Source organism: Moschus berezovskii, chromosome 22 (genome assembly GCF_049115385.1).
Source record: "Moschus berezovskii isolate FMDL1 chromosome 22, NW_MosBer_1.0, whole genome shotgun sequence".
NCBI lineage: Eukaryota > Metazoa > Chordata > Mammalia > Artiodactyla > Moschidae > Moschus > Moschus berezovskii.
The window spans coordinates 5,091,330-5,116,951 of record NC_142481.1 but is presented as its reverse complement, the minus strand read 5'-3'; the positions used below and the strand labels follow the sequence as shown (position 1 = coordinate 5,116,951).

Here is a 25,622-nt window from a genome sequence, read left to right as displayed (position 1 = left end):
AGTTATCATATATAGTAATATTCAGTTCAGTTCAGTCGCTCAGTCGTGTCCGACTCTTTGTGACCCCGTGAATCACAGGACGCCAGGCCTCCCTGTCCATCACCAACTCCCGGAGTTTACCCAAACTCATGTCCATCGAGTTGCTGATGCCATCCAACCATCTCATCCTCTGTCGTCCCCTTCTCCTCCCGCCTTCAATCTTTCCCTGCATCAGGGTCTTTTCAAATGAGTCAGTTTTTCGAATCAGGTGGCCCAAGTGTTGGAGTTTCAGTTTCAGCATTAGTCCTTCCAATGAATACTCAGGACTGATCTCTTTTAGGATGGACTGGTTGGATCTCTTTGCAGTTCAAAGTAATAATATTACGTACAGCCATTTATCAACCTTTGTCTGCCCTTTGATGTCAAACTTGGCTACTAGACTAAGGCAACCCTCCGTTTCACTTGAGAGAATTGCACTTCTTTGCCCATTTCATGCAAGCTTGTCTTTTTGAGTTCCTGGGCCAATCTGGTATGAGCGGAGAGGCATGTTTTAAGTTCCAATGGAAGCTTTCAAAGCTTTTATTTGCTTCTTGTAACCCTGTCTTTATACTGCAAGAATGGTCTTCGATAGACTGAAATTTTATGCTGAATGACAGGATAGGATTTTACAAACGAGGTGAATAAAGATAGATACAGAAAAAAAAAAAAAGATAGATACAGGAAGATAATGTCCAGAGGGTGAGGTATGTGGTTTGATGGTTCCTCTGCTCCTTCTGAATCTATAAGCACTTAGTCTTTACTCTGTAGTAGCATGGCTGGTGAATGAATAAGAAAGGTGAAGGTTGAGATCAAAACCCTCTTCATTTTTAGATTTTTTATTTTCAGCAAAACATTAGTCTCATGTTTTTTTCCAAATATTAACTACTAATTAAGTGGCCATCATAGTTTTAAAAAATGTGAATTTTTGAATTTCATATTTCCACCTAAAGAACATGAAAAGTAAAGGGAAAATATGCTGGGCTGGAGCATGTCAATAGTTTGTTCTTTATCCTGAGAGTATAATATTAAAGGGTACATGCTTAATAAACTTAACTGCGGTAATTATTTCAGTCTATGTAAGAATACCATGCTGTACAACTTAAACTCACAGTTATGTAAGTCGGGTATATATCAATAAAACCAGGGGTGAGAGGTGGGAAGTGTAATGTGCTTTTAAAAGCAAAACACTAGGAAGAATGCAACTTATAAGAACTTATTTTTAATGATTTGCATTTTTAAAAGCAATGGTTAATAGCAGAAATTATCACATGACTTAGTGCTCCAGTCTCAGATACTAGATTCTGTCCTGAAGCTCTGGAACTAGGAGAATGTTGAATTTGTTGTCCTGGAGTTATTCTGTAAGGTATCCGTGAGAATGACCCACTTTATACTAGGGAAATTTTTCATAACTCATTCTAGTGTGTAAAACAGAGGCATGTCCAACTCTTGTTTCCTTAAACTACTGAAATGATTTCTAACTGCCCCACTGGAGACCCACTTTTCCAACCACTGAATTGCTCGAGCCTTGGGAGCAAACCTATCGCCAGTAGGTTTTATTGAAGCCATTTTCAACTTGTTAGGGAGCTACACATTAACTTCCCACCTAAGTAATCCACACAACGGTAAGCTCTTACTCCACAAAAGGTTCAAGACAGTAAGTTAATAGAGCACTTTGAGGATATGAGGAGGAATCATCTCTCCACCGCGCCTTTGCTGGCTGCATAGAACTACCACCATTTTCGCCACGCCCCTCGTCGGTAGCGCACTGCCAAGGTCCCGCCTCCGGAAGACCGGGTTCTAACTTCGCGCTTGCGCAGTTTCTTACGGAAACGGAAGTGCGGAACCCAGAGTGAATGTCGCACCGTGGAGGGTAAGTGTTTCCTTTCTTGTGTAGGTTGGCACTGCGAGGCCTCCCCACTTTAGTCAAACCTCAGTGTCTTTGGAGTGACTAGAGATCTGAAATTTCAGCAGCCGGTCCTCCGCCCCAATTAAAACTAGTAGTCCCCTTACTGGTCGGGTATTTTGGGTTTAAATTAGTTTCGCAGTTTGTCCCTAACTTTGCCTTTCTGCCTTCGGTGCACGTAAATGCCTCCCTTCGCTACTTTATCCTGCTTAAAACTCTAGTACCTCAACCCTCAGGTAAAAAGTCCTCTTTTGCGAGGTTCTTTCGCGCCTTTCACCTCCTAGCTTAGCCCTCTCGCCCTTGGACGGCAGCGCTGGCCACCCCACCCGGGGAGAGGCCCGCTCCTCAACCTCAACCTGGACTTGATGAAACCGTTTTTGTCTTTTCCCGCGAAGGGGTGCTGAAGAGCTCAGTGCCAGAGTCCTTTATATCTCATCTTTTTCGACAGGCAAAGTGGTAGATAAGTGATACTGGAATAGGTCCCCTTGTGAGGCTAACAAGAGGGCGGGCGAGGTGCCATGGCTTGAGGACTTACCGGGCTATAGTTTGAAAAGGGAAAAGTGGGGAGGAGAAGACCGACCTTGTCTTTCTTGAGTAGACCTTTTGCTTCCGTCTTCAGTCCCTCCTCCAGGTTAGGCAATGGAGTTTTCTTGTTCCTGCAAGATCAAGTTAGATCCACAAATTACTGCTTTTTATGTGTGTAATGAGAGTGTCCTAACGTAATGAGCTCACTGGGCACAATGTGGGTTTCATGCCACCATTGTTTTATTGTTTTGTGGCTGATCTTGTGCTCTGTTGTGTGGTTTATTGCTATGTAACCCTGCTAGGTTTTGTGGTTAAGCAAATCTGATGCCTTGTGTAATCATTGACTTACAGGCATCTCCCTTATTTTCTATTGACAGTGCCCTTAGTAGGATAAACTTTTCTTTTCTAAGTTTATTTATTTGGCTGTGCTGGGTCTTAGTTGTGGCATGTGGTATCTAGCTCCCTGACCAAGAATCAAATCCAGGTTCCCTACATTGGGAGTGCAGAGTGCTAGCCACTGGACCACTAGGGAAGTCCCAGGATTAACCTGCTTTATCTCTTTACTCTCTATCTCTGGCCTTCTGGAGACCCCACCCATCTCCTGAGAGCTCCCTCCCTCCCAGCCCCACTGTCCTCCCTTCTCAGGCTGGTCCGTCAGCCACTCAGGCCTCCCCTTCATTGGGAGCCTTTCCCCACCCAGGCGGAGGTGACCTGGGGCAGCCATGTGACACATAGTGTTCTTCTGTCACAAATTCCACCCAACGGACAGTCTTTTCCTGTAGGCTGCTGCTGCTGTGTCACTTCAGTCGTGTCCGACTCTGTGTGACCCCATATACGGAAGCCCACCAGGCTCCCCCGTCCCTGGGATTCTCCAGGCAAGAACACTGGAGTGGGTTGCCATTTCCTTCTCCAATGTGTGAAAGTGAAAAGTGAAAGTGAAGTCGCTCAGTCGTGTCCGACCCCTAGCGACCCCACGGACTGCAGCCTACCAGGCTCCTCCATCCATGGGATTCTCCAGGTGAGAGTACTGGAGTGGCTTGCCATTGCCTTCAATTGCCATCTGTCACAAATTCCACCCGACGGACAGTCTTTTCCTGTAGGCAGGCATCCTATTCAATTGCCATCCCTGTAAATATGTAGGGGACCAGGAAAAGCAGAGAAATGAGCAACTGAGGGAACTAGAAAAACTGGGAACAAGAAAAGAATGAGGGAGAATAGCTAGGAATAGAAAGGGTGGCTGAGGGACTTGTTAAAAGAGTAAAATGAAAGCGGTTAAGCATTGAAAATACCAGGTGAATAAAATAAGTAAAATTTTAAAAAGATGATTCTCCACTGATTGGATTTGTCAACTTAAAAAAAAAGCACAATGTGAGGTTTGCAAGTAAAGCTTTATTTGGGGCAAAATGAGAACTGCTGTCCAGGAGACAGCACTTCACATAGCTCTGAGAAACTGCTACAAAGAAGCAGGGGGAAAGGTCAGTATATATGTGATTTTGGTGAAGGGGGAATACATGTAATCAAGCACGTATTTTTTCCAGAAGATTTCTACTTTTGTGAAGCTTTGCTAATCACAAGGAACAGTCATGAAGGATTTTAGTGCTTTTCTAGATATGTGGAGATGTAACAATTGGGCTCATAAAATTGGCTCCTAAACCTGGCCTTCCAGTTTTTCCTGAGCACAGAGTGCCTCATTTCTGTTCTCCACCTCACCCTAAAGTCCTTTCAGAGGGTATTGAAGATCAACACCTGCAAAACCACGTGATTTAATCCTTGCGGAAGTAGACAGGTAGATTGTTGTTCTTCAGTCCCTAAGTTGTGTCCGACTCTTTTTGACTGCATGGACTGCAGCATGTCAGGCGCCCTGTCGTCCACCATCTTGCCAAACTCATGACTGTTGAGTCAGTGACACTGTCTAATTGTCTCATCCTCTGCCACCTTGTTATGCTCTTGCCTTCAATCTTTCCCAGCATCACAGTCTTTTTCAGTGAGTTGGCTTTCACATTAGCTGGCCAAAGTACTGGAGTTTCAGCATCAGTCCTACCAATGAATATTCAGGGTTGATTTCCCTTTGGATTGACTGGTTGCATCTCCTTGGAATACAAGGGACTCTCAGGAGTCTTCTCCAACACCACAGTTCAAAAGCATCAATTCTTTGGCCCTCAGCCTTCTTTATGATCCAACTCACACTTCTGTACATGACTACTGGCATGTAGGTAGATGGCAAGTGCCAATTTGTAGCTGACAGTCACGTAGAGGGGCCTTAGATCAGCAGTGGGGCAGGGGCACCAAAGGAGAGGCACTTCACACAGAGTGGGATGAGAGGGTGAAGAGCTGGACACTTGGGCTGCAGAGCAGCATGGTGCTGGGGGAGAAGGAGGACCAAGTGTGACCACAAGAGGAAGAGAGAGCAGGAAGGCCGCATCACCACCTGGGGTGTCAGAGGGGGGCGAAGGGGAGTGGACGAGGGAGAGAAGGGGTGAAACTGGAGGGCAGAGAGGGAGCAGGGAGGGGGACGAAAGAGGCAGAAACACAGAGGTGGAGGACCGTCAGAAAGGATGAGAGACGAAGCATCTCGAGGGGGGCAGGACAGGTGTGAGGGAAGAAACAGGAACAGCAGGAGAGCAGAGGGGAAGAAAAGAGACAAACTGACTGAAATGGAAACAGCTAGTAGAGCAGGTGGGTAGGGGGAACTGGATGCAGATGGATGGTGAGTTGTTTGGTTGTGGATAAGTTGTGATCTATGATTTCTTATTTTAGAATGTAATAAGATGTCTCTAATTGTACAGGTGAGGATGAGAATAGCAGAACTTGTGTCTTGTGCATTCTGTAATTCTCCGTATCAGAAGATAACTTGTATTTGCAAATGCTGTTTCTCCAAGGGACAGTGATTTGATTCACTCATTTGTGAGTCGTCCCCTTCTCTTTTCCTGACGTGGGACAGAGGAGCAGGGAGAGGATAAAAGGGGCAAGAAGGGATAGAATCTGTCACTGCATGGTGTCCTAAAAGGAACATTGAGAGTTCTTTTTTGTGATGAGCTTACTTTTCTTTTTTATATCTTTACATATTATTTGTTTTGTAGCATGGAAAAGCAATTTAGTTCGTTCAGTTTCTACTTCCCTAGAAGAAGAACATTAACTTCCGTAACAAGGTTTGGTGGTCTTATATAATCAAGTAATTCTTTTCTAAATATTAATATACTGTGAAATTTGTAAAATGTTGACCCACAATTATTAGGTGATAAAAATTCACAAATTGTTTCTTTTGAAAATGTGTTTCAGATGTCTTGGAGGCCTGCCTGCTTTCTCCTCTTTCTCTTCTGTATTGGAAAAGCTCGTTGCTATGTAATAATTTTAGACAGTTTTGCTGGGTACTTGGTCAAGTTGTCAGTGGTCTTTTATATTAACAGACAAATCCTAGTTTTACCCGTTAGTCTAACAGTTTGTTTTCTCCCTTTTTGTGTGCCCTGCTAAGAGGAAGAGGAGGAAACGGAAGGAAGAGAAGTCAGCAATGGCTCTTTCTCAGGTAAAGTCACGTTCTTAGTGGATTTTCAGGCTGTCCTTCTTGAAGTGCCCTTCTTTGGACATGCTAATCTTTGTAGAATCTGAAGTATCCTGCCTGATCCCTGTGTATTCATCTTCTTTTTCAAGAGTTTTTTGGCTGTTTGCTGGCTCTTGAGATTCCCTATGAATTTACAAATGATGATGTTTCTATAAGTGCAAAAATTGCCTTTTGAAATTTTGACAGGGATTCTTTATATCTGTAGACTGCACCCCGTGCAGGGGAAGCATGGAGTCCTTACCACTGGACCCTAATTTGGGAAGTCCCTAATTTGGTCATTTTTTGTAAAGAAAATTTTGCAATGAAACTTTATGGACTTGATTTGTATAGTTTGCTACTTTTAAGCAAAGGAAGTGTTACCTGTTTTTAATCAGTTTGACTGGCCTCTTAATTTCCATTGAAAAATTTGGGGGTATGCTTGGTCTTGTCTGCTGGGTTGCAAGTGAAGGAATTTCTTTTTTTTTCTATTCTTTAAATTTTATTTTTAATTGGAGGATAGTTGCTTTACAATGTTGTATTGGTTTCTGCCGTACAACAACATGAATCAGCCATGGATATACATATATCCACTACTTCTTGAGCTTCCCTTCCACCCAAATTTGGTCACTTTAAAAACATAAAGTTCCCACTTCGTGATTACAGGGTGTGTTTCTTTCATGTATATCTCCAGGGACTTCCTAAAAAGTTTCCTACATCTTTAATTCAGGGGTCTTGCACCTAGTCGGCTGATCTTTTCCCTAAGGATTCTATGGGATTGTTCTCTGATTTTCTCTTGACATTGTTCTATATTTATAGAAGTGCAACTGATTTTGGTGTGCAGATATTTTGTGCTGCAACTCTTCTAAGGTTTTTCTAAATTTTTGTTTATTTATTTTTGACTGCTAGTTCTTTGTTGCTGCAAGTGGGCTTTGTCTGATTGTGACAGTTGGAGGCTACTTGCTAGTTGTACATGTGCTTTTCATTACAGTTGCTTCTCTTGTGGCAGAGCACCAGCTCTAGGTGGGCAGGTTTCACTAGTTAGTTGCCCCACTGCATATCGATCTTGCTGGACCAGGGACTGGCAGGCGGATTCTTTACCACTGGACCACTGGGAAAGTCCTTAATGTTTTTAGTGTAGTCAGTTTTCTTCTACAGTCTCTTTTGGGTTCTATATATAAAATCTTGTCACCTACAAAATAAAAGGTAATTTTGCTTTCTTTTCAGTTTGGATAACTTGGATTTTTTTTTTTTTTTTCCTTTTCCAGTTGCTCTGGCTAGGTTGTTCAGTAGTTTCTTAAAGAGTAATGCAGAGTGTGCATCTTTCTCTTTTGTGGTTGTAAGGATTTAGCAATGTGGACTTCCCTACTACTACATCTTTGACTACCTGTTAATAAATTTGATACACTGTGTTTTTATTTTTATTCACATAATTTACAATTTTCCATGTGATTTCTTCTTTGACTGGTTCCTTAAACAATAAACTGCTTACTTTCCACTTTTGGAAGCTTTTCCTGTTTTCCTTCTGCTGTTTATTTCTAGTATCATTTCACTGTGGTTAAAGGAGATACTCTTCTTTTTTTTAGAAGATACTTTTTATGATCTCAGCCTTCATATATTTGTTGAGCTTTGTTTTATGGTCTAGCATATGGTCTGTGAAATGGATATGGTTTCAAGACATGTGCTGGAGAAGGATGTGATTTCTGCTGTTGTTGAGTGGAATGTTCTGTACATGTTTGTTAGGTACAGTAATTCTACAGTGTTGTACAAGTGCTCAGTTTCCTTGTTGATCTTTTGGCACTGGTAAAACTCAGGTAGTGAAGTCTGATACTAATGTTGTACTATTATCTATTTCCATTTTTACTTCTGTTAAGATCTTCATTTTCAGGGGAACTCTGATGTTAGGTATAAACATATTTGTAATTGTTATATTTTCTTGGTAAATTTACCTTTTCCCATTTCATAATATATTTTCTGTCTTTTGTTAGGTTTTTCCTTAGATTGTTTTGTCTTTTGTCTGATATTGTGCAGTAACCCCTGCTCTCTTAAAGATTGAATATCTTTTTCCATCCTTTCACTTTTCACCTTAGACTTGAGAATGTTCACAGTTCCAGCTCTGACATGCTCTCTGTGTGTCTTGCTCCCACTCTGTTTACCTCCTGTCACTTTCTCCAGTGGTCCCTGCTCAGGCACACTGTACCATGGTGAAAGGCAGGCAGGACCTCTGGCCAGCCCCCTTCACTGCACTGTCACTTCAGCAAGAATTCATCAAGTATTTCCTTCTGATCATGATGTGATCTGATCTGATCATGATCAGATCATGATCTGATGATGATGTTTGGTGAAATATTCTTGGTTGATAACAATATATTTTTTTCCATGTTGTTTTTGTTTTCTTTTTGTCATGATTTTAAATTGTCCAACAAGTTTTTTATTTTACTATGGTGCTAATTTGTTATTAATCTACAAATAATGTGTAATAGTAATAACTTTTCCAAATTTGAATCGAAGTTAATTACTGCCAAAACAAACTCTTTGGCCTTTATTACTCTTTGGTCTTTTGGTTAAGACGACTGTGGGATAACATGGCCACAGCCGTGGGCTTCACAAAGATCACCCCAGAGACAGGCTGGAGCGGAGTAGTGATCAGTGTCCCCATTTCCAAGCATGGAACCTGCAGTGGCAGCAGACTGGCCCTAGGTCCACCAGTGGCAGCAGAAAAGCCTGGGTACGGTCGAGTCACATGCAGCTGATCAGCTCCATTGGCAGACAATCGAGGGCAGCAGATCGTCTCTACAGTGGACAGTGACTCCCAGTCTGTGCATGGACCCCAGGGAGGCCAGCCACTCCTGGACAGTGGATGGCTCTGGGGTGGCCAATGGCAGCAGTGAGGCCAGGGTTCCCTGTACTTCTGAGCGTCATCCAATGTCAGCTCCAGCCCTTCCTAGACCCCCTTCCCAGCCACTCCAGCAGGGCCTTTGCCTCAACCCCTGGTCACACGTTGAGAGGCTCCTGACAGCCAATGAATGTTTAAATGCTCAACAGGGACCAGCAGTGGGACTGCCAGGGCACCAGGCATGTCATCCAGCTACACTGAGCAGCTGAAGGGCATATCCTTGCTTCTTAGGCCTTGACAAAACACCCACTGGAGAAAGGAATGGCAAATCACTTCAGTATTCTTGCCTTGAGAACTTCATGAACAGTATGAAAAGGCAATAAGATATGACACTGAAAGATGAACCCTCCAGGTCAGTAGGTGCCCATATTCTACTGGAGTAAAGTAGAGAAATAGCAAAAGAAAGAAAGAAGAGGCTGAACTGAAGCTGAAACAATGCCCAGTTGTGGTTGTATCTGGTGGTGAAAGTAAAGTCCAATGCTGTGAAGAACAATATTGCATAGGAACCTGGAATATTAGGTCCAGTGGTTCAAGATAAATTGGAAGTGGTCAAACAAGAGATGGGAAGAGTGAACATCAACATTCTAGGAATCAGTGAACTGAAATGGACCGGAATGGTTGAATTTCAGATGACCATTATATCTACTATTGTAGGTGAGAATCCCTTAGAAGAAATGATGTAACCCTCATAGTCAACAATAGCCCTGAAATGCAGCACTTGGTTGCAATCTCAAAAATAACAGAATGGTCTTGGTTTGTTTCCAAGGCAAACCATTCAACATCACAGTAATCCAAGTCTATACCCCAACCTCTAATGCTAGAGAAGCTGAAGTCGAATGGTTCTATGAAGATCTATAGGATATTTTAGAACTAACACCAAAAAAAGATGTCCTTTTCATCATCGGGGACTGGAATGCAAAAGTAGGCAGTCAAGAGATACCTGGATTATTAGGCAAGTTTGGCCTTGGAGAACAAAATGAAGCAGGGCAAAGGCTAACAGAGTTTTGTCAAGAGAACACAGTGGTCATAGCAAACACTCTTTTCCAATAACACACGAGACGATTCTACACAGGAACATCACCAGATGGACAATACTGAAATCAGATTGATTATATTCTTTGCAGCCAAAGATGGAAAAGCTCTGTACAGTCAGCAGACCTGAAGCTGACTATGGCTCAGATCATGAGCTCCTTATTGCAAAATTCAGACTTAAATTGAAGAAAGTAGCGAAAACCTGTAGGCCATTCAAGTATGACCTAAGTCAAATCCCATATGATTATACAGTGGAGGTGATGAATAGATCCAAGTGATTAGATCTGGTAGACAGATTGCCTGAAGAACTGTGGGTGGAGGTACATAATATTGTATAGGAGGTGATGACCAAAACTGTCCCCAAGAAAAAGAAATGCAAGAAGGCAAAATGGTTGCCTCAGGAGGCCTTACAAAGAGCTGAAAAAAGAGAAGCGAGAAAGGGAAAGGGAGAAAGGGAAAGATTTACTCACTTTAATGCACAGTTCCAGAGAATAGCAAGGAGAGGAAAAAAAGCCTTCTTCAGTGACAAATGCAAAGAAATAAAGGAAAACAATAGAATAGAAAGACTATTGATCTCTTTAAGAAAATTGGAGATACTCAGGGAACATTTCATACAAGCTGGATTGAGAAAAGGCAGTGGACCCAGAGATCAAATTGCCAGCATACACTGGGTCATAGGAAAAGCATGGAAATTCCAAGAAAACATCTACTTCTGCTTCATTGACTACACTAAAGGCTTTGACTGTGTGGATCACAACAAACTGGAATATTCCTAAAGAGATAGGAGTACCAGACCACCTTACCTGCCTCCTGAGAAACCCTTATGCTGGACAAGAAGCAGCACTTAGAATGAGATATGGAACAATGGACTGTCAAATTGGGAAAGGAGTATGTCAAGACAGTATATTGTCACCCTGCTTGTTTAACTTATATGCAGCATACATCATGCGAAATGCCAGGCTAGATGAATCACAAACTGGAATCAAGATTGCCAGAAGAAATATCAACAACCTCAGATATGCAGATGATACCACTTTAATGGCAGAAAGTGAAGAGTAACCGAAGAGCCTCTTGTTGAAGGTGAAAGCGAGAGTGAAAAAGCTGGCTTAAAAGTCAACATTCAAAAACGAAAATTATGGTATCCGATCCTATCCCTTCATGACAAATAGATGGGGGAAATGTCAGATTTCATTTTCTTGGGCTCCAAAATCAATGCAGACAGTGACTGTAGCCACAAAATTAAAAGATGCTTGCTCCTTGGAAGAGAATAGCTATGTCAAACCTAGACAGTGTTTTAAAAATCAAAGACAATACTTTGCCAGCAAAGTCTGTATAGTCAAAGCTGCGTTTTTTCTAGTAGTCACGTATGGATGTGAGAGTTGGACCATGAAGAAGACTGAGCATCCGAAAAATTGAAGCTTTTGAAATGTGGTGCTGGAGAAGACTCTAGAGAGTCCCTTGGACAGCAAGGCAATCAAACCAGTCCATCCTAAAGGAAATCAGTCCTGAATATTCATTGGAAGGACTGATGCTGAAGCTGAAATTCCAATACTTTGACCACCTGAATCAAAGAACTGACTCGTGGAAAAGACCCTGAGCTGGGAAAAACTGAAGACAGGAGGAGAAAGGGGGACAGAGGACGAGACGGTTGGTGGCAGCATTGACTCAATGGACATGAGTGAGCAAACTCAGGGTGATTGTGATGGACAGAGAAGCCTGGCGTGCTGCAGTTCATGTGGTTACAAAGAGTTGGAGAGGACTTAGTGACTGAAAGACAACAACAATGCCTTCCTGTGTAAGTTTAAATGGACAAAATTATATTTTTAATACAGTTATTTTGTTGAGGTTGGAATTAAAATACTCTACTTTTTAAAATGTCTGCACTGTTTTTCAGTAGCCTATTATAAAATCATGTTGACAAATGCAGTTCAGTACAGTTGATCTTCCAGTCATTTTCATTGTCTGGAAGATCCTGAATGCACATGAATAAAAGTGATGAGGAAGACATCTGAAAAATCTGTCTAGAATATATTCCTCTCATTTTTGTTAATTTAGTGTTGGTGTGTGTACATACATTCAGTTCAGTTCAGTTGCTCAATCTCTCAGACTCTTTGCAGCCCCAAGCCCTACAGCACACCAGGCCTCCCTGTCCAGCACCAACTCCCCGAGCTTGCTCACACTTATGTCCATTGAGTCAGTGATGCCATCCAACTATCTCCTCTGTCATCCCCTTCTCCTGCCTTCAGTCTTTCCCAGCATCAGAGTCTTTTCCATTGAGTCAGTTCTTTGCATCAGGTGGCCAAAGTATTGGAGTTTCAGCTTCAGCATCAATCCTTCCAAGCAATATTCAGTACTGATTTCTTTTAGGATTGACTGGTTGGATCTCCTTTCAGTCCAGAGGACTCTCAAGAGTCTTCTGCAATACCACAGTTCAAAAGCATCAATTCTGTGGTGCTCAGCTTTCTGTATAGTCCAAGTCTCACATCCATACACGACTACTGGAAAAACCATAGCTTTGACTAGACAGAGTTTCGTTGGCAAATTAATGTCTCTGCTTTTTAATATGCTGTCTAGGTTTGTCATAGCTTTCCTTCCAAGGAGCAAGCGTTTTTTCATTTCATGGCTGCAGTCACCATCTGCAATGATTTTGAAGCGCAAGAAAATAAAATCTCTCACTGTTTCCATTGTTTCCCCATCTATTTGCCATGAGGTAATGGGTCCAGATGCCATTGTCCTAGTTTTTTGAATGTTGAGTTTTACGCATTTTCAGTTCAGTTCAGTTCAGTCGCTCAGTTGTGTCTGACTCTTTGCGACCCCATGAATCACAGCACGCCAGGCCTCCCTGTCTATCACCAACTCCTGGAGCATTTTAAGTACATACATTTTAGTACATGCATTCATGGATATGCAGTTCCATGGTTTATGTAATAGTCATCATGATTTTAAAACTATATATTATATCTTTTTGCTATAGCAGTTATGTTTTTAACATATTCTCTGGCTTCCAACTTTTTCTACACTATCATATTAATGGTTTAAGTAATAATAAAATTACTAACATTTCTTGTGCATGTGTGTGCACACACATGTATAAAGACCTTTTAGGCCAATCTGTGTGGTCATGTATGGATTTGAGAGTTGGACTGTGAAGAAAGCTGATCGCCGAAGAATTGATGCTTTTGAACTGTGGTGTTGGAGAAGACTCTTGAGAGTCCCTTGTACCGCAAGGAGATCCAACCAGTCCATTCTAAGGGAGATCGATCCTGGGTGTTCATTGGAAGGACTGATGCTAAAGCTGAAATTGCAATACTTTGGCCACCTCATGCGCGAGTTGACTCACTGGAAAAGACTCTGATGCTGGGAAAGGTTGGGGGCGGGAGGAGAAGGGGACGACCGAGAATGAGGTGGCTGGATGGCATCACCGACTCTGTGGACATGAGTTTGAGTGAACTCCGGGAGTTGGTGATGGAGAGGGAGGCCTGGTGTGCTGTAATTCATGGGGTCGCGGAGAGTCGGACACGACTGAGCGACTGAACTGAACTGAACTGAACTGATGTTGTGCACCTTGAACTTCTTTTATGTTTTCTCCATGGAACAGTCTGGCAATATACTTTTAATGTTCTCTGTGTTACTTAACTCTTTCATTTTAAACTTCAGTTCTAAAGTTTAGCCTTAGGAATTCAGCTGCTTGCTCTGTGATTCCTTAACTTCTAGACCTGATTGGAGTTTCTCCATGTGTCTTTGACACAGGTCTCATCTGCAAGATCAGAATAGGTCTTTCTCTAATGAGCTGTAATGCTGACAACAAGTTAATACATGTAAAACATTTAGAGTAATGTATTTCAGACAGGAAGTTCAAACGGTGTTCATCTTTCGGCTCCTGTCATCATCGTGATTAAAAATTTTGAGTTTTCCTTAAACACACTATAGACTTTGTCATCACTGAAGATCACTCATGCTCCTCCACATTCAGCTTTGATCATCCCTCAGTGATAGAACATACTAAGACTTTCATATAGACAGCCCAGCTTTGAATTTTTATTAGTATCTATTTCATGTATTTCATAAGAAAATGAGAAACCTGTATCTATTTGGAGGATATTGTAATCTTTATGATAAAGCATAAGAAATTAAATTAGACAGAGGTAGTGTCAAATACCTTTACATGGCTCTGTCACAATACCTACTTCAACTTGATCTTTTCACCTCTACTCATTTTATATGCAAGTAAGAACTCTGCTCATGTTCCTCTGGTTAAATGTTTTTCGTTTTAAACTTAAGGCACAATTGACCTTCAAGGATGTGGCCATTGAATTCTCTCCAGAAGAGTGGGAGTGCCTGGACCCTGCTCAGAGGACCTTGTACAGGGATGTGATGGTGGAGACCCTCAGGAACCTGCTCTCTGTGGGTGAGGATTATTTCCTTTCAAAAGTTGGGAGGGTAATTTTGCATTTACTGTTCTTTGCTTTTTGGAAATCCCTATCTTGCTTAATGGAGCTCAAAGCCATGTTGACTCAGGCATGAAAACCTTCATGATGTAGGCTCAGGAGTTTAAACATGCCCTTCCTTCAGATGATCTGGCCACTTCACCTTAGGAGTTTTTCCAATACTCAGTGTCTAACCCCCATCTGGAAACTTTTAAAGTATTTTAATTTTCTGTATTCTACTTCTGTGCTTTTGACTCAGTACTTATTAGAGGAGTGTTGGATGATACCTGAATATTACGTTGTTCCCTCTGAATCAAAAATATGGCAGGCAATTAATGATTCTGTGAAACATTTTTCCAGAGCCACCTGTAATGTTCTCACTCTCATGTGAACACAGAGTTGAGATTCTGGAAAAACCACAGCAGCTGACATTTCTTTCTCTCCCTCCTTTTTTTCTTTTAAAAAATAATTAATTAGTTAATTAATTTTTTATTTTGTTGGGTATTTGTTGCTGTGTGGACTTTTCTCTGGATGCAGCCAGTGGCGGCTACTCTAGTTGTGATGTGCAATCTTCTCATAGTGGTAGCTTATCTTGTTACGAAGCATAGGCTCTAAACTGTCAGGGCTTCATCGTTTTGGCTCCTGGACTTGAGAGCACAGGCTCCATAGTTGTGGCTCAGGGCCTTATTTTCTCCCTGTCATGTAAGATCTTCTTGGATCAGAGTTTGAACCTATATCTCGTGCTTTGGCAGGTGAATTCTTTACCACTGAGCCACCAGGGAAGCCCCTAGTGACCACCTGTTTTGATCCTCAAGAGATGGTTTGAGAATTTTTTCCAGAGATAACATCGTCCAAGTCCACATCCTCATGCGAGGGTATTGACTAAACTGTTGTTGATGCCATATTTTTGATGCCTGGGTGCACCGTTCTACGTCCATACTTAATCTTGAAGCATCTTAATGAGAGAGCTTGAGAATTCCCTCTCGGTCCAGTGGTTAGGTGCAGGTTCCATCCCTGGTCAGCGAACTAAGATCCCACAAACCATGGTGTGGACCCTCCTTGTCTCCAAACAAATACTGAAACAGCTTATGGGGTGGAGTGATACCTTCAGTGATGAACCATCATTTGTTTTTGGCATAGCTGCTTTCATTTTGTTCATTTCTATGCATAATAAATGGTCTTGATTTTATTTATTTAATCATCAGGTTTATATATTTTGTATTACTCATAGTGCTTATTTTCTGTTTTCAGTGTGTGGGTTGGGTGACGGACGATGAGCCAGCCCCGTCCAGGTAGAATTGGTGATTAGTTCTTTTTTAATTTTTATTTATTAAAAAAATTTTTATCTTGTTGATTTATTTTTTGGCCTCACCATGTGGCATGTGGGATATTAGTTCTCTGACTAGGGATTGAACCCATGCCCACTACACTGGAAGTGTGGAATCTTAACCACTGGGTCACCAGGAAATTCCAGTGATTAGTTGTTTTTAGAGTTGTTTACATATTCTTGATATTTTCTTATGACATAAATCATTTGCAAATATTTTCTGCCATAGCATAAGATTATTTTTCACTCCACTAAGTGTGACCTAGTGCACAGTAGTTTATAATTTTGAGGTAGTTCATATTTCTGTTTTAGGTTTGTCGCTGGTGCTTTTCATGTTATGCATAATAAATCATTGATGACCGCTGTGTCATAAAGCTTTTCCTGCATGTTTATTTCTAGCAATTTTATGCATTTTGGGCTTGGTTAGGTCTTTTATTGATTTTGATTATTATGTCAGTTAATGGTCCAGCTAAAGTGTGTATTTGGAGAACTGGTTTTCTCCATATTTTTTTTTTTTAATAGACTGCCCTTCCTCCATTGAGTTATCTTGACCCCTTCTAGAACATTTGACCATATATGAGAGAATTTTTTTTTATGTCTCTGTACTATTCCACCAGTTGCTCTGTCTTTATCTTTGTACCACATCGTTTTATTAGTATAGGTTTGGAGTAAGTTTTGAAATAAAGACCTGCGAGACCTCTGGCTTTGTTCTTTTTAAGCGTACTTTGCTCTTCAGCATCTTTTGAGATTCCAAATGAATTTGTAAGATGTGTTTATCATTTCTTCAAGAAGTACTATTGATTTTACTAAGCAGTGGGTTGAATCTGTTGATTGCTTTGGTTAATACTGACATCTTGACAATATTGACTTCAAATCCTTGAGTTTAGGATGTCTTTGTGTCAATTGTGTATTTTCTAATGTTTTTTAGTAGCTATGTTTTTAGCTTACAATATACACATCTTTCTGTCCTTGTATAAGATTTGTCCTTTAGCTTGTTGCCATAGCTTTTTAAATTCCTCGTTTATCAAGTGTTTTATTATGAAAAGCTGTTGACTTGTGTCAAATGCTTTTTACTGCATTAGTTCAGATGATCATTTTATTTTTTGTTTCATCCCATTAAAATACTTTACTTTGCATATTTTGAACCATTCTTACATTTCTAGAATATATCACCTTATGGTTGCATATAATCCTTTTAGTGTGGTGCTAATTTTAGTTTACGTTTATTGATGATTTTGCTTCATTATTAGAAATTTTGATCTGTGGTTTTCTTATGTCTTTGACTGACATTGGTATTAGAGGAATTCCCGGTTCATGGAGTTTGGAACTTTTCCTTTTTCTCCTGTGTTTTCCGAAAAAGTTTAAGGAAGACTGACCTTAACTGTTTTGAAGTGTTGTCTGCAGTTGTGCAGTGAATGCATGTGACTTGCCTCACAATGGTTTTTGATTAGAGATTCCATCTCCTTTCCATGACTAGTTTGTACAGATGTCAATTTCTTCCTGGTTCTAATAATGTATTGGTAGGTTGTTATTCTCTAGGAATTTATTCATTTGTTCTACTTTATCCATTACCTACGCATAGAATTTTCTTAGTGTTTCCTTCTAATTTTCTTGATTTTGGTTGAATCAGTTGTGATGTCTTTCTCATTTCTAATTTCAGTAATCTGAGTCTTCGTTCCTTTTGTAAGTTATTCTACATAAGGGTTTGTCAGTTTTGTTATTCTTTTCAAAGAACCAACTTGTGGTGTTACAATTTTATGTAGTTATTATTCGCTATATCATTGATCTCTAATCCAGTTTTTTCTTCTGTCTTCTGCTAGCTTAGGTGTATTGTGTATGGCTGACAGTTTTTATTTGGGTTCAATGTTTATTACCATTTTTTCCTTCAGTTTATTTCTGTTCAGTTGATAAACCAGGACTGTTTTGTCCATGTGCTCAGTTTTTCTCTTTCTCTGGTTTATTGAAATTTAATTAATGTTTATCATTGTGTTAGTTTAAGATCTATAGTGTAATGATTTGATAGTTCCATTGTAATTACCTTGGTAGGTTACTTAATGTATTCATCTGGAACATAATTCCAATTTTTTTCTGAGTAGTGGTGAGCTGTTTAAGGTCTAGTGTCTTATTAACTTTTAAGCATGTAATATAGTAGTGATAGCTATCATTATCATGCTGTTCAGTTCAATTCAGTTCAGTCGCTCAGTCGTGTCTGACTCTTTGAGGCCATGAATCACAGCACGCCAGGCCTCCCTGTCCAGCACCAACTCCCGGAGTTCACTCAAACTCATGTCCACAGAGTCGGTGATGCCATCCAGCCATCTCATTCTCTGTCGTCCCCTTCTCCTCCCGCCCCCAATCCCTCCCAGCATCAGAGTCTTTTCCAGTGAGTCAACTCGTCGCATGAGGTGGCCAAAGTACTGGAGTTTCAGCTTTAGCATCAGTCCTTCCAATGAACACCCAGGATTGATCTCCTTTAGAATGGACTGGTTGGATCTCCTTGCAGTCCAAGGGACTCTCAAGAGTCTTCTCCAACACTGCAGTTCAAAAGCATCAATTCTTCGGCGATCACCTTTCTTCACAGTCCAACTCTCACATCCATACATGACCACGGGAAAAACCATAGCCTTGACTAGACGGACCTTTGTTGGCAAAGTAATGTCTCTGCTTTTTAATATGCTATCTAGGTTGGTCATAACTTTCCTTCCAAGGAGTAAGTGTCTTTTAATTTCATGGTACATTAGATTTGTAGAACTCTTTAACTAAGAACTGTAAATTTATTCCTTTTTTAGTAATGTCCCCCATTCTACTAACCCCCGAGTTTGTTAACAACTATTCTATGCTTTTGGTTTGCCTCTTGTTTTTTTGTGTGTTTTTCCTAAATTAACATTATTTTCTACATATGTGGAATAATTCTGTAGGTTTTTTCTTCTGAATTATTTTTGCTGAGCATACAACTCCATGGTCCATCTGTGTTGTTGAAAACACCCAGTATATTTTTATTCTTTATCTTCAAGAAAATCAGAGATACCAAGGGAACATTTCATGCAAAGATGGGCTTGATAAAGGACAGAAATGGTATGGACCTAACAGAAGCAGAAGATATTAAGAAGAGGTGGCAAGAATACACAGAAGAATTGTACAAAAAAGATCTTCACAACTAAGATAATCATGATGGTGGGATCATTCACCTAGAGCCAGACATCTTGGAATATGAAGTCAAGTGGGCCTTAGAAAGCATCACTATGAACAAAGCTAGTGGTGGTGATGGAATTCCAGTTGAGCTATTTCACATCCTGAAAGATGATGCTGTGAAAGTGCTGCACTCAGTATGCCAGCAAATTTGGAAAACTCAGCAGTGGCCACAGGACTGGAAAAGGTCCGTTTTCATTCCAATCCCAAAGAAAGGCAATGCCAAAGAATGCTCAAATTACCACATAGTTGCACTTATCTCACACACTAGTAAAGTCATGCTCAAAATTCTCCAAGCCAGGCTTCAGCAATACGTGAACCGTGAACTTCCAGATGTTCAAGCAGGTTTTAGAAAAGGCAGAGGAACCAGAGATCAGATTGCCAACATCTGCTGGATCATGGAGAAAGCAAGAGAGTTCCAGAAAAGCATCTATTTCTGCTTCATTGACTATGCCAAAGCCTTTGACTGTGTGGATCACAATAAACTGGCAAATTATGAAAGAGATGGGAATAGCAGACCACCTGACCTGCCTCTTGAGAAGCGTATATGCAGGTCAGGAAGCAACAGTTAGAACTGGATATGAAACAACAGACTGGTTCCAAATGGGAAAAAGAATACGTCAAGGCTGTATATTGTCACCCTGCTTATTTAACTTATATGCAGAGTATATCATGAGGAACGCTGGGCTGGAAGAAGCACAAGCTGGAATCAAGATTGCCGGGAGAAATATCAATAACCTCAGATATGCAGATGACACCACCCTTATGGCAGAAAGTGAAGAGGAACTAAAGAGCCTCTTGATGAAAGTGAAAGAGGAGAGTGAAAAAGTTGGCTTAAAGCTCAACATTCAGAAAACGAAGATCATGGCATCTGGTCCCATCACTTCATGGGAAATAGATGGGGTAACTGGAAACAGTGTCAGACTTTATTTTTTTGGGCTCCAAAATCACTGCAGATGCTGATTGCAGCCATGAAATTAAAAGACACTTACTCCTTGGAAGGAAAGTTATGACCAGCCTAGATAGCATATTAAAAAGCAGAGACATTACTTTGCTAACAAAGGTCTGTCTAGTCAAGACTATGGTTTTTCCCGTGGTCATGTATGGATGTGAGAGTTGGACTGTGAAGAAAGCCAAGTGCCGAAGAATTGATGCTTTTGAACTGCAGTGTTGGAGAAGATTCTTGAGAGTCCCTTGGACTGCAAGGAGACCCAACCAGTTCATTCTAAAGGAGATCAATCCTGGGTGTTCATTGGAAGGACTGATGCTAAAACTGAAACTCCAGTACTTTGGCCACCTCATGCGAAGAGTTGATTCACTGGAGAAGAGTCTGATGCTGGGAGGGATTGGGGGCGGGAGGAGAAGGGGACGACAGAGAATGAGATGGCTGGATGGCATCACCGACTCGATGGACGTGAGTTTAACTGAACTCTGGCAGTTGGTGATGGACAGGGAGACTTGGCGTGCTGTGATTCATGGGGTCGCAAAGAGTTGGACACAACTGAGCGACTGAACTGAACTGTGTATCTCTCCCAGATTTTTTCCCCATTCATTTGTTGGATTATACCGTTGTTCTGATGTTGTGGCGTTTGTGGTTATTGCTTTAATGAGCATGGAAGTGCAGATATCTTTTAACACAGTGATTTAATTTTGTTTGATATAGTTCTAAAATCTTAACATGCTCCATTATATGATAGTTTTGTTCTTTTTACAAGATTTTGGGGAACTTTTATGCTTTTTGACTTCTTTCTATCTGTATGTTTATGTATGGAAAAAAAAGCATTCATTTCCTTTTGATGGTCTTATTCTAGTGTTTCCTTCAGGTTTCAGCAAAGATCATTCTTACACATCTCATACAACATAATATCTGTTCTTTGTGAAAATATGCATGGAAACGGGGCTTGTGGAATATTGAATTTGATAACCTACTTAGCAAATAATGTAATGGATGTACACCTGCTTTATATCTGAAATATCCCAGTCTCTTCTCTTTTTAAATCTTTCATTTTGGCTACATATCCATAGTATAATTTCCATTGTTAAAAATGCAATAGCTAAACCAATTCTTTTTTCCTTTTAACCTCAGTATTTTTACTTGCCTGTGCTTACAGTTTTATTCACACATATATACAGTCATAAGCCGTGATATCCTCTGTTTATTATTCCCTGAAATCTACTCAGACCCTTTATCTGTCTTACTCTTCTTCTCATGTTCCCTTGATGCAGCTAGAGACACTAACCTTTACTCACATATTTTAATGATTCTCCTGATATCCCCAGTTTCCAAGTATTCCTTCACCCATCACTCCACCATTCTTATTACTCACACTGTAAAAATGATTTCGTTTCATCCCTTGGACAACTTTCTCCAGATAGAACTTACTATGTGCAGCTGTGATGATTCATAAGCCGTTTTGAAGAGGGATTCCTGAATAACAGTGTTAGTTACCCAACTCAGTTCTTCTAGCATCTCCTATGATTTCCTTTCTAAACTCCCTAGTGTTTGTATGTTTAGTCTTTAATTTCTTTGGGTTTTGTGGTTATGGTTACCTTTATTTTTGAGAGCTAATATAAGTTTTTCCAATTTGAATGTTATGTCATTGTGTGTTTGAAAATAGACTACCGTAAGCTTGATTTCAATTATGGGTAACCACTGTTTCTCCCATCCAAGTACTAACCAGGCCCGACCCTGCTTAGCTTCCGAGATCAGACGAGATCGGGCGCGTTCAGGGTGGTATGGCCGTAGACACCACTGTTTCTATAGTGAAGAATCTTATTCTTTAGTTTTCCTAAAAATTTTTAACATTGTGGTTGAAAAAATATTTATTCATACACTGTAGTAATATATCTGTGATTCTTTATATTTTGTAGCTATCTCTCATATACACATGATCAAGAAATCACAACTAAAATCAAACATTGATACTGGAGAAAGACTCCAAACAGTGATGTTGGGAAACCATGAAAGCCATGAAATCAAGCATTTTTACTATCAAGAATTACAGGAGAATATGAGTGACCTCAGGTGTCAGTGGAGAGATGATGAAAGAAATTATAAAAGTATCCCTACATCCCATAATGAAGGTGTCACTTATGGAAGAGTTCAACCCAGTGGAAAGGATACAGAAAAGAAGCTGATTGCAAATATACTTGCATTAAGCTCTTGGGATGCACTGTACATGTTTCAGAGTAGACAAACAATTGATGAATTTCATCAAGCTGATGACAACATGAATAGTAGTACATCATTTTCACCATCTCAGGAAATTTCTCCTTCTGGCCAATCCAAAATTTCTAATATATATGGGAGTGATTTTATGCATCCTTCAATATTGACACAAGATCAGAAAACACACAGGGAAAGACCTTACAAATGTAATGAGGGTGGCAAAATCTTTCTTAAGGGCTCAGACTTCAGTAGACATCAGATAATCCATACAGGAGAGAAATTGCGTAAATGTGACTTTTGTGGAAAGATCTTTAGTCGAAATTCACACCTTGAAGTTCATCGGAGAACTCATACTGGAGAGAAACCTTATAAATGTAATGTGTGTGGCAAGAGTTTTAATCATAATTCATATCTCACATGTCATAAGAGAATTCATACTGGAGAGACACCTTACAAATGCAATGTCTGTGGGAACACCTTTCGGTATCCCTCAAGCCTCTGGAGACATATGATAAAGCATACTGGAAGAAAACCATTTAAATGTGATGTATGTGGCAGAGTCTTTAATCAAAATAAAGACCTTGCAGTTCATCAGAGAATTCATACTGGAGAGAAACCTTACAAATGTAATGAATGTGGCAAAGTCTTTGGTCAAAAAGCACATCTTAAAACTCATCTGAGTACTCATACTGGAGTGAAACCTCACAAATTTAATGAATGTGGCAAGGTCTTTTGTGATAAGGAAACTGTTACAAGGCATCAACAAATTCAAACTGCAATAACAGCTTACCAATGTAATGCATGTGGCAAGTACTTTCTTCACAGGACGACTCTTATACGGCATCAACATGTCCATACTGGACAGAAACCTTACAAGTGTAATGAGTGTGGCAAGTTCTTTCGTCAGAAGGTAACCCTTATACGGCATCAACATGTCCATACTGGAGACAAACCTTACAAATGTAATGAGTGTGGCAAGTTCTTTAATCAGAAATCCAACCTGGTGCGTCATCAAACGATTCATAATGGTGACAGACCTTACAAATGTAATCAGTGTGGCCAGCTGTTTAGTCTGAAAGGAAGCCTTGCAGCTCATCAGAGGATTCATACTGGAGAGAAACCTTACAAATGTAGTGAGTGTGGCAAAGTCTTTAATAGAAATTCAAACCTTGTAGTTCATCAGAGAATTCATACTGGAGAGAAACCTTACAAATGTAATGAGTGTGGTAAGATGTTCAGCAGTAGACCAAGCCTCATCAGTCATCAGTTCATTCATACTGGAGAGAAACCTTACAAATGTGATCAGTGTGGCAAAGGCTTTGGTTACAAACAGTGTCTTCGAATGCATCACAGATTGCATAATAAATAAGTGGAAGTGAAAGTGATAGTCGCTACAGTCATGTAGCCTGTCAGGCTCCTTTTTCCATGGGATCTCCAGGCATGAATACTGGAATGGGTAGACATTTCCATCTCCAGGGAATCTTACTTTACCTAATGAGCCACTAGGGAAGTCCACATAATGAATAGAAACGTTGCAAATTTGTTGAGTGTGGAAAAGCCTTTACTCAGATCTCAACCCTACCACACATCAGAAAATCTAAGTTAAGAAACACCATGTTAAAAAAAAAAAGGAAAAAAGAAACACCATGTAATTGTGCTATATGTGTGGGAAGGTCTTCAAAATTCAAACTTCAAAAAAAATTCAAATCTGAAAATTCACACCTTACAATTCGTTGGAGAATTCATAGGGAAGAAACTGTACAAATATCATGAGTGTTGTAAAGTTTTTGCACTCACCACCAGATAATCTGTAATGGGAAGAAACCTTACAAGTTTAATGACCATCTCTATTTTTAGTCAAAATTCATACCTTATATATAATATGCCAGATAATTCATACTGGAGAGAAACCTTTCAAACGTAATGAGTGGCGAATTCTTCAGTGTGCCTTTAAGCCTAAAACATCCCTACAGGTGTTCCATGATCTTGAACATTGAACAGTGTGGTGAAGTGTCAAGGCTTTTACAGGTGTCCACATCTTCGGCTTTATTAGAGTACTTTGTAGAACTACAGCATCACATCAACTGTAGTGCAAGGACCATAGACACTTGATGAGATGAGAATGTTTCTGGAAAACTGTTTTGCTTTTCTACGTACCCCATACTAAATTTTCCATTTCTGCTGTACCAGTGACTGCAAACTGAGTGCCTTAAATAAATAGATTTATTCTCTTCTTCTGTTTCCATTCAAGAATTGTAAATGGATCCAAAGCTCTGTGCTCTTTTGGGTACTCCAGGTCACAATTTGTTTTCTTGCCTTTATGAACTTCCAACATCATTTTCATTCTTTTTCTTATGATCTCCATGTGGTTTTGCATCACAGGCTCTTTAAATTAATCAGTGATTTTGTTCAGACGTCCTCTGATCATATGAGCACTTCCTCAACACATTGTTTAAATTAGGTCAGCCTCTCTTTCTGTCATTGTATTAATTCATTAATAAAGTCATATCTTACTTAATGATTGCTGACATTTCCTTATAGACTATAACCTCCTGAAGGCAGGGTATTTTATTTCTTATTACACCATCAGTGACTAGAACCCAGTGCAGAAAATGAATTGGTTGATAAATTTGAAAAATTGTTTTAGACATTTCTATTGCATACTTTATAGTCCAAAGACGAACTTTTATGTGTAGTGTGAATATAAAAAATTTGAGTGACCTACTTTATGGTGCGATTCGCTTTATTGTCATTCTCTGGAACTGCATTTGAAGTATTTCCAAAGTATGCTTGTACCTTTATCTCATAGGTCAGTGTTACCAAAGAATGAATATTTAAATAAGATGCAGGTTCACTAATTACCACATAATTCTACAAGAAAGATTATCCAAGATGAAGTTGTATTTACTGAAAAAAATAGGTCAAAATTATGATAGGTAAAAAACATTTCCCTTTAGGCAGGAACAAATGTAGAGCAATACCAGTTTCTGAAATTATTGCACAATACAGTGACTAGCAGGACTTCCCTGGCAGTCTAGTGGTTAAGACTCGGCATGTCCAGTACAGGTGGTGCAGGTTCAGTCCCTGGTCTGGGAAGGGGAACTGAGGTCCCACAAGCCATGCTGCCTGGTGGGTAGTCAAAAAACAGAAGCATTCTTCAAATAGAATATTGGCAACCAAAGTTGTAAAACCTCAAAATTCAAATTGAAAACTTAGCTTTTATACCCAGGGATATAAACAAGTTAGGTATAACAAGTTAGGCAAAGTCCCATATGAATTACTAAGCTCCAAAATGGTCCAAGAATTAACATACTTGGGAGAGGAGAAAAGCTTAAGTAAATTTTGATGAAATCATGTTAACAAACTTTTCATCCACAGATCTAAAAGAGGAACAGTAATCATTCATAAGGCATTGGATGGCAAATTGGAAGATTTCTTTCTTGCTGTTTCTGAAGTAAACAAATGGGCTATCCTGAATCTTACTGAAATTAAAGAGGAAGCGTAGTTCTTAGCAAGTAAGCAGTCTCCTTCCACAGAAAAGAAGAAAAGGAGTTATTTTATGTTGGCTATTTTCCATAGTTATGGGGTTGGAGTAAAGTCT

General features: G+C 40.0%; 1 protein-coding gene and 1 pseudogene across 1 annotated transcript; one reads left to right on the top strand and one right to left on the bottom strand.

Annotated features, from left to right (window-relative positions):
• The first annotated feature begins 1,842 nt into the window (after positions 1-1,842).
• LOC129546414 (uncharacterized) lies at positions 1,843-24,619 on the top strand. The gene is made up of 5 exons (XM_055411342.2): positions 1,843-1,888; positions 3,229-3,464; positions 5,921-5,969; positions 14,191-14,317; positions 21,724-24,619. The coding sequence occupies exons 2-5, from the start codon at positions 3,451-3,453 to the stop codon at positions 23,388-23,390; spliced, it is 1,857 nt and encodes a 618-aa protein (XP_055267317.2). The 5' UTR covers positions 1,843-1,888; positions 3,229-3,450; the 3' UTR covers positions 23,391-24,619.
• Positions 21,469-21,600, bottom strand: LOC148774292 (5S ribosomal RNA; annotated as a pseudogene).
• Positions 24,620-25,622: the final 1,003 nt, after the last annotated feature.